We start from the raw sequence: 18,460 nt of genomic DNA, 5'->3' as shown, positions 1-18,460 counted from the left end.
CAGATAAAAAACATGTTATAATTAATTCGTATTAGTTTGCAACAAGTTTAAATTTAACTTTAATGATGAGCAGGGAAGGGAAAAAGTTTGCGCACAATAAATTTTGTACTCACTAGATTATTTTTATTCACTGTACATAAAATAGTATTCTCTAAAATATATTGTCAGTTTTCATGCAACAAAAAATAAATATATAGGGAATAAATCGCTTTACTAGTCATCATAATTATCAAAGATTCTGACTTTCAACATTACGAGTACAATAAATATGTGCGGATGTTGAACGTCAAAATAAAGAGACAAGTGCACAGTTTTTCAAGCAGAAGGCGAATAGATATTTGGCAGTCCCTAATTCCCGCGCTCGTTCCGCCCGATATGAATCACGATTAAGTGTTGCCAAATCGCCTGCAATTTATTTTAATACGCTCTAGAGGAAATTTTCGCGAGAGTTTTTATGTGTCGGAAACACTTCTGGCGGTTCGCCAAAATGTACTGCGGATGTTTAGTCACTCGACTCCAATGATTTGAGGAAGCTAATGTGTGCCAAATGTTTTGTGTGTCACATCTACATTGTAGAACCGCTAATGTAATTGATCTTTTTAATCTGTGCCATTTATGTTACAGTACTATGAAATGTCGTATGGACTCAATGTGGAAATGCATAAACAGGTATGTATTGTAATTAATATTTTGTAAAGATATCTATTATTTAAGTAGATAGAAGTTCTTAAGAATAAATTGAAAAATGGCTACGAAAGATTCTTCCATGATAATTAATTAACAAAAACATTATTGTTCAGTAGGTATCTAGTAATAGTTAATAGGTAGGTGATATATAAATTAAAAAGAAAGAAAAAAACAAATGTGAGTAAGAAAATATTCAAGTATCTAGAATTAAATACAGAAACGGTAGGTACTTACCAATAACTCATAAAAACATTTCATGGTTCCAATAATTAATTTCTTTTTCATGTGATAACGAATTAATTGCAATTTGTTCCTACCCGAAAATATAGGTAAACCAGAATCTGATGGCAATTGGGGAAATCAAAATTTTGAGTGTGCAACCCTGGGGAAAATGGACTGAACGATCTTGATACTGCTTATTTTTTATTTTGTCCTCAACATCATTAGTCACATTACATAAGTGAACAATACTGTACTTAATAATGAGATATCCACTTAATATTATGTAGGCACATACTTACATGTATAATATACATATTACTTTTATTTATGTACTACATAATATTATTATTTACACATACCTATATTTGTATATTCATTATCATTATGCCATGTAAAAATATGGATGTAAGGATAATGCAGATCAAAACTAGATAATGCTAATATTTTTTTTTATAAAATAAAATAACAGTAAAAGAAAACTATGTTTATTTTCGTAAGTATTAACAGACAAATAATTATAAAATTGACTTGGACAGCTTGGACTTGACGCATAGCCGTATTGGAAACTCCTGTAATAAGTTTTCATAAAATTATATTGTAATCAACAAACAATATTATAGTTACCTACTTATAATATTTTTAATTTTTAGTATCAAAACGGGTAAGTCCAATTTACCAATAAAATATTCAAAATTGAAAATTGTGATGTGTTTGACCCTTCTTCATCGAATGTTTTTATATACACATTATAAACAACACCTCTTGCTTGTGATCGCAGCGGCTTTTGCGACATCTTCGAAGATTTTTTAGACAAAATCCTAAAAATTATTCAACAATTGCAAAGAAGAAAATAATTTGACAACCATTATGATAGTTGTCAAATAAAATTGCCATATGAAAATCTTATATTTCTTAAATATAAATATGCCATCAGATTCTGGTAGACCTATACATTTCAAATTAATGCTTCCGCGTATTCCACATTCCGACGACGTGTTTATTAATTTAATGACTATTAAAATATAAATTTAAATATAAACGTACCTACCTATTGTACTTTTTATATTTATCTACCTAACTATGTAGGTACATATTTTTAATAAGGTCCCTTCTAACAAAACGTTTAAAAGTATAATGCATAAACTTAACAAAATGAAAAACAATTACATAGGAATGCGTTGAAAAAGTTCAAAGGAAAAATCTCATATTTATTTTAATTGGTTTTTGGTTTCACTGCCGTACATGCGTATGGCAATCGTGATATTACAACACAATTCATTACCTATCAATTTTCACAACACTTTTTGCATTGTACAAAAAACTTACTCACGATCAAGGTCTTATAAGCATGATAATTAAAATGTTTTTTGTTTCACACAGCAAAAAAAATGTGTTATTGCGACTCTATTGTGTAAACGTTTGAGTGGGCGAGGGGACGGACACCCACAAGGCACGGCCAGCCTCGTTTTGTTGACATTTCGCTTTTTAATTTACAACCTCCTTTGTTTTCTAAACTTCTAGTGTGAAGTCAAAACACTCAATAAGGCTTTGTGTACACTCAACTTTATAACAACTAAATTAGCCCTTTCAATATTAACACAGATAAAATTTAATGATTTCACAACTCGGTTAATGATAGCATATTCACGGCAATTAATAGCCATTATCGTTGGACCATCACGTTTGTGTACAACGTGCCAAGTTTTTCTAACATATTATGGTGCGAACTAAAAAAACACACAAATTGTAAGGTAACAGCGCGCTGTTGTGACGTCGTTTATTTCAATGCAGTTTATTGTTATCGGAATATTATGGGATCGTCTGAACTATTCCCCTAATGCGCTCGACTGGAGCGGAGATAATACACGTATCTTCGTTGAGGACGCTTAGTGGAGTTTACAAAATGTGGATTATACGTAGGGCTTTCAATTTGACGTTTTAACATTATATGAGTTAATTTATATTTAAAACGTTTACTCTATTACAAGTTTTTACTTCAGCTTCGCAATTAATGTTGTAAAGCTTTTAAAAGCTTCCTTTTGCATAAATTAAATATAATAGGTACATATTAAATGGGTATGTTTAATTGCGCTAAATTTCTTAAAATGGTAAAGTCTATTAATGCTGTATCATTAAATCTCGGTATGTTTATACGACTAAAGTTAATTATTCATTAAAATTTCATCATGAAAATAAACTGTTTAAATAAGTGATATTTGTACTGACAACCCTTACCGCAGGCACAATGGGGAGGGCAACGAGTTATTACTTTTATGCATCAGGGGTTCTTCAGCTCCTGGGGCTACGTAGGGGTTCCGTAATCTGTTGATTTTACGCTCACCGACCCCTTCGCTACGCTCGAACCCCACTTTTAATAATAGCCTTGCAACACGTCCTCTAAACGGAAACAAAATCAATTTACGACGCTCGGCTCTTAATAAGAAACACTTTTTCACTTTTCATTATGCGGCTTATTTATTCCCACGTTTATTTGTAATAAATATCAGAAGCCCGCTGGGCGCGGAAAATTCAGCAATTTCAACAAACACGGAAAAGCTTACTTAATTTTTTTTTTCGGCTTTACAATATTAAAGATTACCAAATAAAACAAATTGCTTTATCGTGTAAACTTGTCTTATTATCTATTAGTAGACATATAAATTGAGAAACTGCTCGTGTTTCCAATATAATGAAATTATAAGTTTCCTCATAAAATAATACAAAGCAAGGGCACAATTTGACTATAATATTTGCTTAGGGTCGGGCTGACTGGCAAGTAGGGTGATTAAGAAGGGTCGTATTGTTGCGGGCAGATGTCGGGCCCAGCTCTCCGCTCGAAAGCGCTATTTAGCGTACAGACCCGCGCTTTATTGTAATGGATTATTACATTAGCACTTAACACGCTCAGTCGAGCGAGAATCGGAACCCCTTCTCTCGATTTAGATGCGGGTGTTACATGTTGTTTTCTTATATTATTTTTATTTTTTATCCGCTCCGCCGCGCCGTTGCGTGACATCGAATCGCTTAAACCGTTCAATTCCGAATGCGCTTTATGTTTTATGTTTATTAAAATGAACTTTCAAGGCCGTCACATTTCTTCGAAGTCACAATGATTGAAGTCGTTAAGGTCGATTATGTCGTCTAAAGAGATTGCGTCGTGACTGGCTCGCTCGGCGTGACCGAGTCTAACGCGTGTTTTCCGCTCTTTCTGGCGACGACTAATTGCTTAGATTTTCTTTTGTTAGTCGCGGGGCCGGAGCGCATTCAGCCCGTGCCGAATCACACCTACTTACGCTGTAAATTGATTGTTTCGTTTTGTGTGACTGTATCGACACGGACACTTATTGTTCTTCGCCGTAATTATTCACGCTTCGGCTCACTGTTATGTTATCCGACTTTGTTTCTTATCCTCACATTTATCTCTGCACAGGTCAATTTGTAAATATAATTAACCGATTAATCACTTCTACGCTCTCGGAAATCACCGGTCCGCATCGAGTCAATGTTGTTTATTTCCAATTCCAATTTTTTGATGACAATAGCGGTGTCGAAATGCGATGAACAGCAGTCAATAGTTGAAGAGTTATAAATTAATAACGCCGCAGTGATTTCATGAAGTGTCGAGAGGGAACAATAGGGCTGCGCTGAACAAATACCGCTCGAGGGGGTGTCGATGAAATACTATGTCGTGTTTTACGAGCATTGACACCCCTGCGCGAACCGCTTCACTACACATATCACCCATTCCACAAACTCATGAAATATCGCTCATGCGTGAAACGAAATCCAACGTGAATATTTTCTTACATTTTGTGATTTTTGTGGTAACTTTTTCCACGAATATTATGTCAAGTTCTGAATTCCGATAATAGTTATTGATAAAATACGTATTAAATCCAATGCATTACACTTTATCAACTGTAGATTGCTTAATATATACATTGTTGCATGTTACAAGAGATTTTATATGGCTTTAACGCTGTAAATTACTTTGTAGTTAGGGCTATTATAACAAACATAATAAGCTAATATCGTTAATACCTATGTTTAATAATGTTGCAAAATGTTACGATTAGCTCGCTACTAAAAAATAATGAAGTCTGTTGTAAAAGTAAAGTGCAAAAAATGTGTGAGTAATTTTAATTTAATTTCGTGTTTAAACAGTAGGTCGTTTGATGCGCTCAAATTATTCATATGCGGGGTGGCGTCATGTTTACCCTTGCATTAGGGAGCGCCGGCTCTCGTGGATAAAAACATTGCACGTGCCCGATCCGCTTAGCTACTATTTATAATGAAACAACCGGGAACGCTGTCCCTAATCCTGTTTGTTTTCGACCTCACTGTGCGGAATACGGAACTACAAATCGAATAACGAACGCTGACGTCACCCCGCTTTATTTTTAACACCGACTGTCCTTTATTACATTAATCACGCGATTAATCTTAACTCGAGATCAATTATATTTTATTTTATCGCGTTGATATTTCTATTTACAACATATTCTTTAGATTTCTTATCGAATTAATTCCCGAGGCTCATAATTTGATAGACGATAACCGGCACTAATTATTGCGTGATGTAAACAGTAATTACATTTTTTTTAATTTTTTACGTGTACGTGTAAACTAGCGTGGTGTGCATCGGAGCGCGCAGTGTCTTATCGAATTATAACGGTTGTTCATATCGCGGTGTAGCGCAGGTAGTCATTACGAGCCCCGAAGGGTGTGTTATCGCACATCTAGAGGCCGATACAACGCTGTGAATCGTCTAAATGAACGCAACAGCTCAGTGGGAGCGTCACCCCTCGTTGTAAAAGCGAAATTATCTCTCCATCTAGCGAGTGAGTCGCGCGACAGATGGCGCTAGCAATAAAACCACTAAACGCGCTATCGTTCGCTGCCCCTCTTTATTATTTGATCGGGGAGCCAAATTAAAGGATTTACTAACCCCTCGCAGGCGACCCTCGCCCGACAACAATCACCTCTGTATTAAGTCTAATTGTGTTTTCGAATACAGACCCTATAATGATACTGGGATCGGTGTGTGTAAAATAAGGCTCATTCATCCCCTGAGATTTATTAAATTCACTGCCACATTAACTCTGATATAAAACTTCAAACTCGATTACGCCACATCTATGTTTTGTATTCATAATATTTTTAATGAGATGAGTGAAAATTTTCAACTTTGTAAAGCTTTTTATAAAGTTTATGCAGTAGGTACCTAGTAACATTATTCATTGTAACGGAGTAAATTTACTTACAATGCTCATGTTCATGTTTTTGTTTTTATCAACATTCTAATCAAAGTACCTTATTCTATATTTTATTTTTCATTGATATCTTTAAGCTAGGTATATTCCATCAAAACTAAATCCCTCAATATATCACTGGCATGGCAGTCTGTTCATTATCAAAGGATTTAGTTACAAGTGTGTTCTATTTTTATTTATTTTTTTAAATCGTCGCCACTTTATCAATATTTTTATCAGGTCGATAAAGCTCTTCGATATATTTGATGACATTAACTTTATATGAATATTCATCATCATGAAGTGAATTACACTTGAAAGTCGCTACAAATCGAAGCGACAGTTGTAACATTCCCAATTGGATAAAAAATAAATACATCGAAATAAAGCACATTGTAATGTATACTTGTGCATTAATTATTTATTAGAATAAGAGTTCCCCTCGGTTCGTCGGCCGCATGCCGCGGGCGACGGGCGGCAGAGCCGGTGTGAAACTAATTACACTAGTCCCTACTCGAGGGCCGCCTTAATTGCACTGATTGAGACACGGATATTGATTTGGAAACAGTTTGCGTTGATGCCGACTGCCGAGTGCCGAGTGCTGAGTGCCGACCCGCTCGCACTCGGTCGAGGCGAACCCTCATGAATAATGGATGCCTCGTTCGCTCCTTGACTCTTCATTTAAAACAGACGATTTCTATTCAACTCGTAAGCCACACGCCTATGACTCACTCGATTACCATTCGAGATGCTTCGTAAAAATGCACTCCGAGTTTTGTAAGAATGTCAAGAACTAACATTAGCATTGCTAACATAAACGGCCGTCGAAACACATAGTCCGCCGTAGAACGGTCGAGTTTCGGTTGGAATATTAAATAATTTGCAGTTCTCATTTTCATTTCATCGTTCGAAATCGCACGTCGAGAATCATTAAATCTCGCTTACATATCATGAAAACAGTTAAACAGTTGTGCGGCGTGGAGCACGTAGTCTATACAAATAATGAAACAATTCGAAATGCGGGGGGCGAACAAATAGAGGGTGGCTACCCGCGGAGCTATTGACGGTTGCCTCACAATCTGAGTTGCACAACACGCTACAATAAATTTGCCGTATGATTACGAAGTACAAAATGAGATTGAGCATTGACATGCTTTATTGTTCAATGTTTACCCTCGTTGTAATGTATTTAAGTATAAAATGTTACATTCACACTTCTATAAAATTTTAAATTATATTTAAGAAATGCTCTATTATTACTTTTTTGTGATTATAAATTGTTAAAACTTTTTACATATCAATAATAAATTACACCAATTATGTAACTGTTAATAACAGTATTTTAAAAATATATCATGAACACGCGACCTGACATGTCACACGATATAGCGCCGCATTTGTTTAATAATTGCTAATTGAGTGCAGAATATGTGTTAACATGGTGTCCGTTTCACTAATGACCTGTTATTATGCGGTGAGAAAAGTGGACTAGTTTGATTTTGGGATAATTTGTAAACAAATTAATTGGTCAACTTGTTATATTGTTTTCTAATGTTCCTGTTTTAATGAGAGCATTATATTGTACTTTTTTATTTTTTTAGTATCAAAGCAATGCTGATTACATTTACGCTTGATTACCTACATTTTTATTTCTTCATTTCTTTATGATTAGCTATCATTTAGTCGTACATACTAAAAATAACATACGGAGTACGAGTACCTACTATAAAGATAATTTTATGTGAATCTAAAACGGTAGGTACCTACTCATCAGCGTAAATTACAGAGAAAGTTGATCGTTTACTTACGTTCTAACCATCAAATAGCAACATTCAATTAAATCAGGTAATCATTACAATTTACCTGTGACTGTGAGCGTTGCTACAAACCTCGTAAGGTTTCGCATCGCAAAATTGTATTTGAAAGAAATGTGAAATCTTGTTTTATAATAATAAATAAATAAATAAGTAGATACTTAAATAGCACAATTTACTGATAACCTTAAGTGTAAACTAAATTCTGCATTTTTTACAATCTTCTAGAGTAACAAACTAAAGTCTATATAATATACCAACTTCGATGAATTTATTTCTACGCTTTTATGAATATCGGATTAATCTCAAATTTAGTGTAAAAATTATAACTCGAAAAGCTACATTCCATTTCCACAACAGCAACAGACTCGCAGTATGAAGCTAGTAATAATCAAATTTCGTAGTAAACAGAGACAAGTCGAGTTTAACAGGACAAGGGTAGGGGGTCGCCGCAGCGCTGCGGTGTGCGGTCTGAGGCCGACCGCGCCCCGCCACATACAATATTCAACAATTGTAAATTGCATGTGAATTAGACAAGTTTCTATTTATAATACGCTAAATATAATGGGGTATGTAGCATCTACCTAGGTACCTAGATACCTACCTACTTGAAGGTGCGAATGATTTGTACATAAGCTTGCATCAACAACATTCACATTACATTAATGTCTTTAAAAAAAGTTCACCCGTGATTGAAATATCGATAAAAACAACTTTATCTAGAATTAATTTCGATTCAGTGACCTTTCGAATTAACATAATAACGTTAGGTATAGTTTTATTTTAAAATGTGATACGACCGCATAAATAGTATCACTAATTAATCAGAATAGGCGTGATAATTTATGGGCCTAATTATTCACAACTCTCGATGATCCTATTTATTTATTATTCATAATTATAATACATTGACCTTAATGGGGATTTCATAATTAACATTAAATGTCGGTAGATTTGTAAATTAAGTTGTTTCTGACTTGACATTTTTAACATAAAATATTATTTTGGACTACGCAATTTACAGTTCTGAATAGACTTGGTCGCAATATATTTGAATACCAAAGTCAGAGAGTTTCACAAAAGTAACATGAATATTATTATTAGGTTGTATTAGTAAGTTATACAAATGGTATGAGGCCTGTCCGCTTGGCACACAAGCGACGTCGGGAGGGTAAACAGCTTGCGCAAACACAAACTTGCCGACGGACCCTCCGAACGGAGTTCCCGGACAAATGTTATGATGTTTACAATTTAATATTTCGCCCGCCTCCCCTCTCAACATAATTATTCCGATTTTTTAGCTTCCCTTTGTGTAGAAACATGTCTGCAAACAAAGGATGTCCTATGGTAAAGTGGTATTATTACTAAAGTTTACTGCAGAATACAGTTGATCTATTTTTGTATATTCAAAAATTGTATTATTATTTATTACTATATTATCAAGCCAACAATTCATTACAAAATCACTCATAAAAACATCGTTATGAATAATTACAAAGTGTGAACCAGTGAACATTATCTAAAGATATTTGCTTTCAAAATATTTATTCACAAACGTCCGAATCTGCTAAATATAGTGCAGGAGATTGTGATAAATTTATTTTACCACAGTTACTTTCGTTACATCGTATCAATGGCCGGAGCTATATTTGCTATAGCGCATCGCAACGAGCTTGTAAACACTGCTGCGAACGGCTTCGTAAATAAACACCGTGCAATTTCAACGGACGTGCCTCGCTCTTACACTATACCTATGTGTTTACTTTGTGTTCCGAAGATGTATTTCAATTTAGTTGAATGTTATATTACGATTAAAGGTTAAAGTGTGTTTACATTCGACGGGTGAAATATTGCTCCATGTAGATTGTAGCCTTATAAGTTATAACCTGAAGAAGTGAAGTCTATCTATATTCTTGGGAATGAGTGTTGATTAATATTGGATTGAAAAATTAGTCTATTATCGATTTCAATAGTTTTTTTTCTTATCTTGTCAAAACAAACATTTTCATTCTCAACTATGGGTACGTTAAAATATTATATTGCCGCGATATCACTCAAGAATGACAAGCAAATAGAATATGTAATCGACCGATAATAACTAACGTTCCATATCAAACTTGAAATAAAACATAAAATCACTTCGAATAGATTCTATTCCAAGTCGAAAGCAATTACGTTGTGATAGAATTAAAAGGTCTAATTGTCGGTGTATCACAACTACATAGACTTGTATTGTTATCGATCTATTGTGATGTTACAATGCGTTCCGTGAAAGGCGCAGAAACGCTATGTCATTTGTATCGGAGGCTTGTTATTACCAACAAAAAAGTTCAGTACTGTAATGATTGATTCATCTGAAGAAACGACTCTGTCTTGTAACCTATTAGCGAATCGAGCAAGTCATGCGAAGTAAGAAACTCGTTTCAAACACATGTAACATGATCTTTCATTGTTGTAAATTGTATGAGGACTATTAGCGATTATATTTATTGCCGCTAATTATTTTCGTTACGAGTGTTTTATTAGCGACAATCGACATCGTGTTAATGGTTCTTTTGATTCCGACGTGACGTATCGTAATGGAAATCTGTCGGACAATTCACACGCGCTCACAAGAGCTCTTATAAAAAGTGCCGAGTCAAAAAGGCTTCACGCTTAGCGGGAGGCAGGATACATAAAGGGCAGCAAACGTTTGGCACGGACCTAAACAAACAAGGGTAGCTAGGAAGCCGGCTTTTGTTTGGCGAGAAACATGCGAGTCAACAACTCGCAGACGAGCATCCGAGCCGTCTCCTCGTCTCATATATCCTTCGAAGAATCTGTCAATTTCATTACACAAACACAAACTAAGCCCATTCCGCTGCGGGTTTATTATACAAAGATCAAATCCAAAGTTATCTTATTTCACTTCAGATTCTAACCTTCTACTAAACGGATCTTACGGATGATTTATTCAATTGGAATTAAGGAAAATTTATTAGTAGGTAATTGAATTTTCTCCGAAGTTTATTTACACGTTTCAAATTTTCGTCAAATAAAAACAGTGATTCTAAGAAGGGTGATAATACGCGAAAATAATGTTCACTGAAATATTTGAAAATGATTTTATTATAGAGCAGAGGTGGCAGAGGTGGGTACATATTGACAGACGGCGCTCGTCGCAGCTCGCAGCGGCTCTCGAGCGCAATTACAATCTGATTACGAGACATCGGCGCCACGTACAAGTTCGCTCGATACTCGATCCGATATCAAGATAACGATGTCGCCCGCACTACTCGCCCACTCGACTCTCCACTTCACTCCCGCTCGCCAACATAATTATATCCATTTGTTTATAATGAATATTGATGATGCGCTCGCGCTACTTGCCGATGATTAAGATTATACTTACGGGAGAAATGTGATTAATGAAAGTCAAACAAATTGTAACAACGCTTTCGACGTATTAATTGCGTGGAATGGCACAAATCCCACGCGACGCACGTGTGAATTTATCGCCAGCTCGGCGGGCAGGGACGCCGGCGAAAGATTGCATTATCGATGAGCGAGCCACTAATGTTCCGCGGCGGGCTATGTTTAAACAATTATTGCTCCGCGAATGCGATACGAATCGATGATAATGTTGGCCGCTGTGTGCTGTAATAATAGCCCATTTATCGAGTCGACTGCCATTTCGCCGGGGGAATTATTTATTGGTGCGCCGCAAGAGCGACGTCGCTTACGATACAATAGAGCCTTTCGATCGACTGTTTGCTTTAATAAAGTGGAAACTTGCGAGTTGCGGGCGAGATAAGCTGAACGCGGCATGCATAAATAATTCATAAAAGCGCTGGCAACCATTAATGAAGGTCGAAACCGCAGCCGGTCCGCATCGGTTTGCTTTATTTCGCGAACACAATCGTGGTAAAAGTTTATCGGGCAAAGTGCTCGGCGCAAGTTATTACCGGCTACCAACTTTAATCTTGTCTGCATTTTAGATTAAATTGTAGGGAGCTTGTATTTATTTGTTTTCACATTAAAGTAAATGCAATGTGTATTATGGAGTAACCAAATAGCAATATACGTGATAAATGAAATTCGCTTTAAAATGTTTTCTCACTCTTGACTCGATATCCAATTTCACGGCATATAATAAAGCAGCATTTCTATGCGCGTCCGTACTCGTAGCCGCGGCCGTTACAATGCACTTGATATGAAGCGATTGAAGCGTGAGCATTCTGTGAGAGAATAAGTTGCGGCTTGCGAGCGCGACCCGCATTTGGGTCACGTTTCGCCAGGGTTGCCAGGTGACCACAGTATACTCGGATTGTTTTTTGTATTTATGCTTAATTTACTGCCTAGTAAAAATATGTCTTGTAAATGTGTTGTATATATTATAACCTTTCCTTATGTGCTACATTGTGTCAGGCTTGATGATGACAAGTTCCAAATTCCACGCCGCAATTGACATTGTGCACAAATAAACCAGTTCTGTCTCCATTCCATTTGACTATATTCGAAATTCAAATTTTCAACGTTGGGAATTCCCGGTCTTTTATTTTTTTAAAGAATAGCAAAAATTTATTATATTATTTTGCAAGGAATGTAAAGTTATTGACACTCGTTTTTTTAAACGTAACAAGCTCCGCTCATTTATTTGTGTATCTATGTCTATGTGGTTAATGAGAATTATTGTAAAAAACAAACCACGTGGAATAAAATAAAGTTTTTGAAAAAAAAAAAAAACTAAATTCGTGATATCCAGTCGCAATATACAGAGTGTGCTCTGCTTACGTCACATAACAAAGTGCAGAAATAGGTAGGAGAACAAATGGGGCGTCTCTGCGAGATGCAACTCCAGATTAAAAGCTCGACCGAGTAAACCACGTGAAAATCGCGCAAAAAGAGGAGTCACCCGCGGCATTAGCGGATGAGTGTCGGAGCCATTAGTGTGGGCCACCTCCCCCTCTGCACCCCCTACCCCTCCCCCCTCTCACCACTAAACCCACGTACCTCTTTTATTTCTCGCGCGGGGATGAACTCCTTAATGACAAACCTTACTATATCTTTTGTGGAGAACTCGCGAAAGTACGTATTTTGCGGCCTTTTTGTACGTCTCTTTTTATTCTCGTTCTGTTCACAGCTGCACAAAGGGAGATGTATGGATTTAAATTATTAACCTTGCGCCACTTTTTCGAGTATTTTTGCTTGCCAATAACAAAAACTAATGTTTTATCTTTGCTTCTTTTATGCATTTGTTTTGAACTTCCTAATTGATGCAACGCGTGTTTTGATATACAAAACAGTATTTGTGTGGAATATTCTGTAGGTAATTATTATCTATACATACTTAATTTTAAATACATAAATACTGGCATTTTAATTAAATTATGCAAATGCGGTTGTTTTAAATTAGCTCTATAAATAAGTCAAAAATACGATTGTGGGTACTAATAGTTATTCAAGCCATTATTTTATAATAAACACATTACATGAATATATATTTGCATTTTAATGTTCATTATGGTATTATCTCATAATTTGGTTATATAAAAAGATTCGGTTTTATCAATTCATGTATTCGAACAGCGATTGCAAAATTATTCACAAATAAACTCAAACATTAAAATATTTTCATGAAACCAATATAAAGTCACCAATATGGAGGTCCGATATTCAAAAAGCTTATTATGTTAATTCATTCTCGATTCACTGCAAATCTGTGAATAAAATTAATGTGCATTTAAACGGAAAATACGAACAAAGCCAATAAATAGCGGCAACACGGCGATTTATCATTTTATTTGACCGCAGTGCATATTGTTTATCATGTTAATTTTATTTGTAGCTCACCAATCGACTTAATATCGACTGAAATTATAATTGTCGGAATTGAATTCGAGTCGCGTCGGAATGTGGAAACATTATCGACTCTCTATTTGTATGTAAAGCGTGTGTTAAGCTGTTAGCGGTCTGTTAATAATTGATTACCGCCATCTTTATTGAATGTTAATGTATAATTCATTCACAGAAAAAGATAGCTGAATTTTAATGAGTTTCTTATTTAAGACTCCGTTTTAAATGTCGTCTTCCACGACTCCGTCCGTATTAACCTCACGTCGCGCATTAATTATGCATTCATTGCGGTTTATCATTGAGCCATAAAATAATATGATTAGATTTTCGTATTAGTGTTAAAAGTGTTTTTATAATTCCGTCGCGTCGTGGCGGAACATAATAAATTATTCGAGATAAGATATTTGATCTCTGCATGGATTTGTGACTGAGTGTTTATTTTATTTGCAGACGGAAATAGCGAAGAGGTTAAACGCAATAATAGCACAAATCTTACCGTTCCTATCGCAAGAGCATCAGCAGCAGGTCGCGTCGGCCGTGGAGCGGGCGAAGCAGGTCACCATGACGGAACTCAATGCCATTATTGGGGTAAGTATTATATTATAACAACAAATATAATAAATCAACTCGTTTCTTTGTTTATTCGTGTTTATAAATATTTACAAAGTAATGAGTTCCTTGAATTAGGATTCTATTTTAACATATTGATCGAATCGAATCGAATCGAATGTAAATAACATTTTATTTGAATCGTCCGTGTTTCTGTTATACGTACGTGTTTTTATAAAATTCTAGAAAATTCTTTTTGAGCAAAATAAATATCATCATCAAAAAGTAAGTTTATTAAAAAAATAGTTCGTTGACATCCTTAGATATTATTTTATGTTGACATAGCGTAGGTACCTATGCGTAGAACCACAAATCAGATCAATCAAGACATCCTCAACCAAGGCAAATGCAACACTAATTATGTATCCATTTCATATGTAAATCCGCTAGTATGACAGGTTTGTGTACGTACAAGAAAATTAATTTCTCGGTAATATTTCGAGTAAAGCCGTTTCGAATGACACGTGTTTTGTTTGTACAGCAGGCCGATGTAAATGTGGCACGGAATGTTCAGTAATTCTGTCGTTACTCCCACTGACGACTGTGGCATTTGTCCAAATACCCGGCCGTCTGTCGACTATCAAAGCTCACCTACCACTCGAATTATAAAGCGAATCTTAAATTATACCCTCATAAAATGTTGTCTAATAAATCGCGAGGTAATGCGCGCGGAATACTAATTGCCGCGCTCGAACGGTTGCAATAGAAACGTTTACAATCCACTGCTGAGATTTAATTGTGTGAAACAGAAGACAAGCACGTGTGTAGCGGAATTTATTGAGTCGAAACGAGCCAGTCTCTACGTTAGTTCATTTTGTAAAGGCGCGCTTTCAACAGGTCGAAAGTTCGACGATCGTTAATTAAACGATCTGCCGCACAACCCCACTTGGCCGCGGTCCAACGTCACGGAATTGCCACCGTCTCGAATTATTTTATATTCAGTGTATTTCATTTTATAAGTCGACACGAAGCGGCGATCCGTAATTTATCACGTCACTGCGGCCCATTCTAATTAGCGGGTTTTAACTCATAGGAACATGTTAAATGCGTAAATGTCAAGTGGGGGGGGGGAGACATTAATGTTTTATATCCACCGCACTAACACAGCACATTAGCATATACATCAATTCACACTCGCATCGTTAAACACGGCTCTCGTGGCAAATTAGACTCTATCTTCAAATTGTACTTATAAATAATTTCAAAATAGTCTAATTGATGTTTTTTAGCCCACGGGCGTCGTGAGGTCTTCATTGCCGCCCATTATATCAATAGACTAGAGTTATTTTCGAAGTCGAATGCCAAGTCGTTAGCGCGACCTAATCTCGGCACTTATATATACCGTAGTGGTGACTAGAAGGTACATGCCGCGATCAAAATAAATCGCTTCCAACATAATGAGCACGAAAATAAAGTGGTGAAGCTCGTCGTCGCTCATCGCCATACGGCCGATAGACTCTTATGAATCCCAGCGCTTGGACCGCAGCCAACTCGATTAGTACACTCTTTAACTCTCACATCACACAACCCAACATTTTCTGCGTCGACTAATAACAATTTATTTTCATCGTAAATATATAACATTGCTCTTATTTTAAATGTGTTTTATAACATCTATATTATTAATTGCCAAACGCTCTTCTAATATACGGCCTTCTACTTTATCAATATTCACACTTAAGTGTGATTTGTTTTTGATCGTGAATCAACAATCTCATGAATTATTTAACACGCGGTCGAGAACTTGTCTCTTGTTAATAACACACCTTAATTACTTATTGCGACTCCCCTCGGGCGGTGCGGTTCATTATAAACGACGAGAATTTAATGGCAGTATATTTGCATATCTTGCATCTCGACGTCGCACCTGACGTTTTATTACACTATTGCATAGGTACAGTCAGCATTATGCGCTCGAGTTCGACGGCCGGGGATTTGCGAAAATTTGTTACAGTCATATACGCAGTAGGTAGGTATATAGATAATAGGATTGCCTTTGAGAAAGCGGCAAAACGCAATATCGCTCTCCCCCTATAAAACACTCTAATTTAAATAAAAAAGCGGCGCCACCTTCCGTATGTCGGTCCTTTTTTATTACGAACCTTTTTTATTTTCGGGTCAGCTAGGGATCAAAGGGGCTCTCCCTGAGCGCCGGAGAGCGCCGCCAGCGCCCACCTCCGTCTGATTTGCGACCATTTCGTCTCGCCGATTTGTGAAGAGGGAATACTTCTCAAATTGGGGGACTGTTTGCCCATTTAAATCACTCGATGCTTCAAACCTTCCGGCGTATTTGAATGTCTTGTTTGTTTTGTGAATAACTTGTAAATAATGGTGTACCTACTCTAATATTTGAACAACGTTGCTTCATGACTAATTCTCTTACAGTAAACATTATTTATAGCATGAATGTTAAATAAAACATTAAAGAGAATATTAAACTGCCAAGTACAAAATACGTACGATATTTTATCTTTACACTATTTGTTAGTCGTGACAAACCTGAGGGTAGCGAGATAATAGCTTCAATATACAGCTTTCTCTCATGTTCATATAATGTGATACTTATCTCCCCACTGTTAATTTTATCCGAGCATACTTGCAAACTTTACAACAGTCTTCAAATATAGGACAAATATTCTAATTAATATTCTCAGTAATGTAATTATTTAAAAGTATCGTTGACACAAGTATGTGGTACAAACAAGTGTATTATGCGTATCTAGTTTATGCAACATTATCTCGAGAGATATGTGAACAAACACAGGCGCTCACCGTGTAAATAGACCGTATCTGTTTCCTCGTCGATGGCTTTATAAACAAGCGACTCGTGAAAACATTTCTATCTAGTTTACGTCGGGTCTCGCGCCCTCTGATAAAAATTACGATGGGAATAAATCGGGGAGCGGAGCGGGCAGGGGCGGGTGGGGAAACATGAATTTGTCATTTTTTCCAAGGCACGTTCGCGGGCGGGTGATAAATATTGCATTGCAGGCCTTCGGCGTTTCTTGCCTCTTCGAATTCAACATCGTTCTCTCGGCTCGCATTAACCGTGCCTGCGAGCCTGTCGCTTTTGTGAAACTGTTTATTTTTTCAAGCGGAGGAAGTGAGTTAGGGCGCTTCCGTCGTCGCATTCAATGAAATTATGTAATCAGTTTTACGATTCATCCACTTAAATATATTTTTGTAAAGTAAAAGGTTTAAATGGGCATCATTAAAGTCTTATATTTAAATATGCAATAAAATACAATGTATACGATTTTTACTTCGCATTAAAGAAAATCGTGACTGATGGTGTATATTTTAGGTTCTACATATCTATATGAAATGAAAGTGATAGAATGTAACATGTACGTATTTAATAATTGTACAACAATCGCAAAGCGATAACATCGCCACGACTCCATTAACGTCTACATCCGATGCTTTCTCCGATATATTTGTTCATATTAACATGTATATACGGTTAGAAGCAATTATGTTGAAAGCTGATGTTGTAACAAGTGTCGGCGTCGCGTGCGCTCCGGGCTTCGTGCCTAATGGTGCGTGCTCACCGCGCCGGAGCTGCGACCCACCCTGTCTCGATACTGCCCTATTCGTAGCCCACACTCAAACCTCCGAGGAAAACCTACCGACTACAATTCTGTCAAGACTAATAACTCTCCGTTACGTAATCTTATTTAAATAAATAAATAAATATAAATAAATAAACGTTTATTGTCAACATAACACAAATACACCAGAGCATGAGATTTTACACAATATAAACACACACACACATAATATACACACATTAAATTTATCATCAATAAGTAAGTAAGGTAGAGGTACTGGGCATTTTCATGTTGACAAAAGGGACCAACTCAGTATTCGGCACGAATGATAATACCTACCTAAAACCATTCGTGCCACTGATTTTCAGTGGCCCCTAATGACACTTGGAGTTGACAATTACGAAATACAAAAAATAATAATAATAATAAAAAACGAAATTAAAACAAAAACAAAAATTAAACAAATAAAACACGACATTAACAATAGGTA

At 36.2% G+C, this 18,460-nt stretch overlaps 1 protein-coding gene across 2 annotated transcripts in view; it reads left to right on the top strand.

Annotated features, from left to right (window-relative positions):
- LOC123698453 (protein groucho-like) overlaps positions 1-18,460 on the top strand; it is a 49,839-nt gene that overhangs the window by 6,734 nt on the left and 24,645 nt on the right. For both annotated transcript variants that reach the window (XM_045645081.1, XM_045645080.1), the window contains exons 4-5: positions 625-669; positions 14,261-14,398. In XM_045645081.1, coding sequence (XP_045501037.1) covers positions 625-669; positions 14,261-14,398 — 183 coding nt within the window. The remainder of the gene's footprint in view (positions 1-624; positions 670-14,260; positions 14,399-18,460) is intronic.

The sequence above is a fragment of the Colias croceus genome, chromosome 16 (genome assembly GCF_905220415.1).
Source record: "Colias croceus chromosome 16, ilColCroc2.1".
NCBI lineage: Eukaryota > Metazoa > Arthropoda > Insecta > Lepidoptera > Pieridae > Colias > Colias croceus.
Note: the sequence above shows the minus strand (reverse complement) of the source record. Positions and strands in the feature narration are given on the sequence as shown.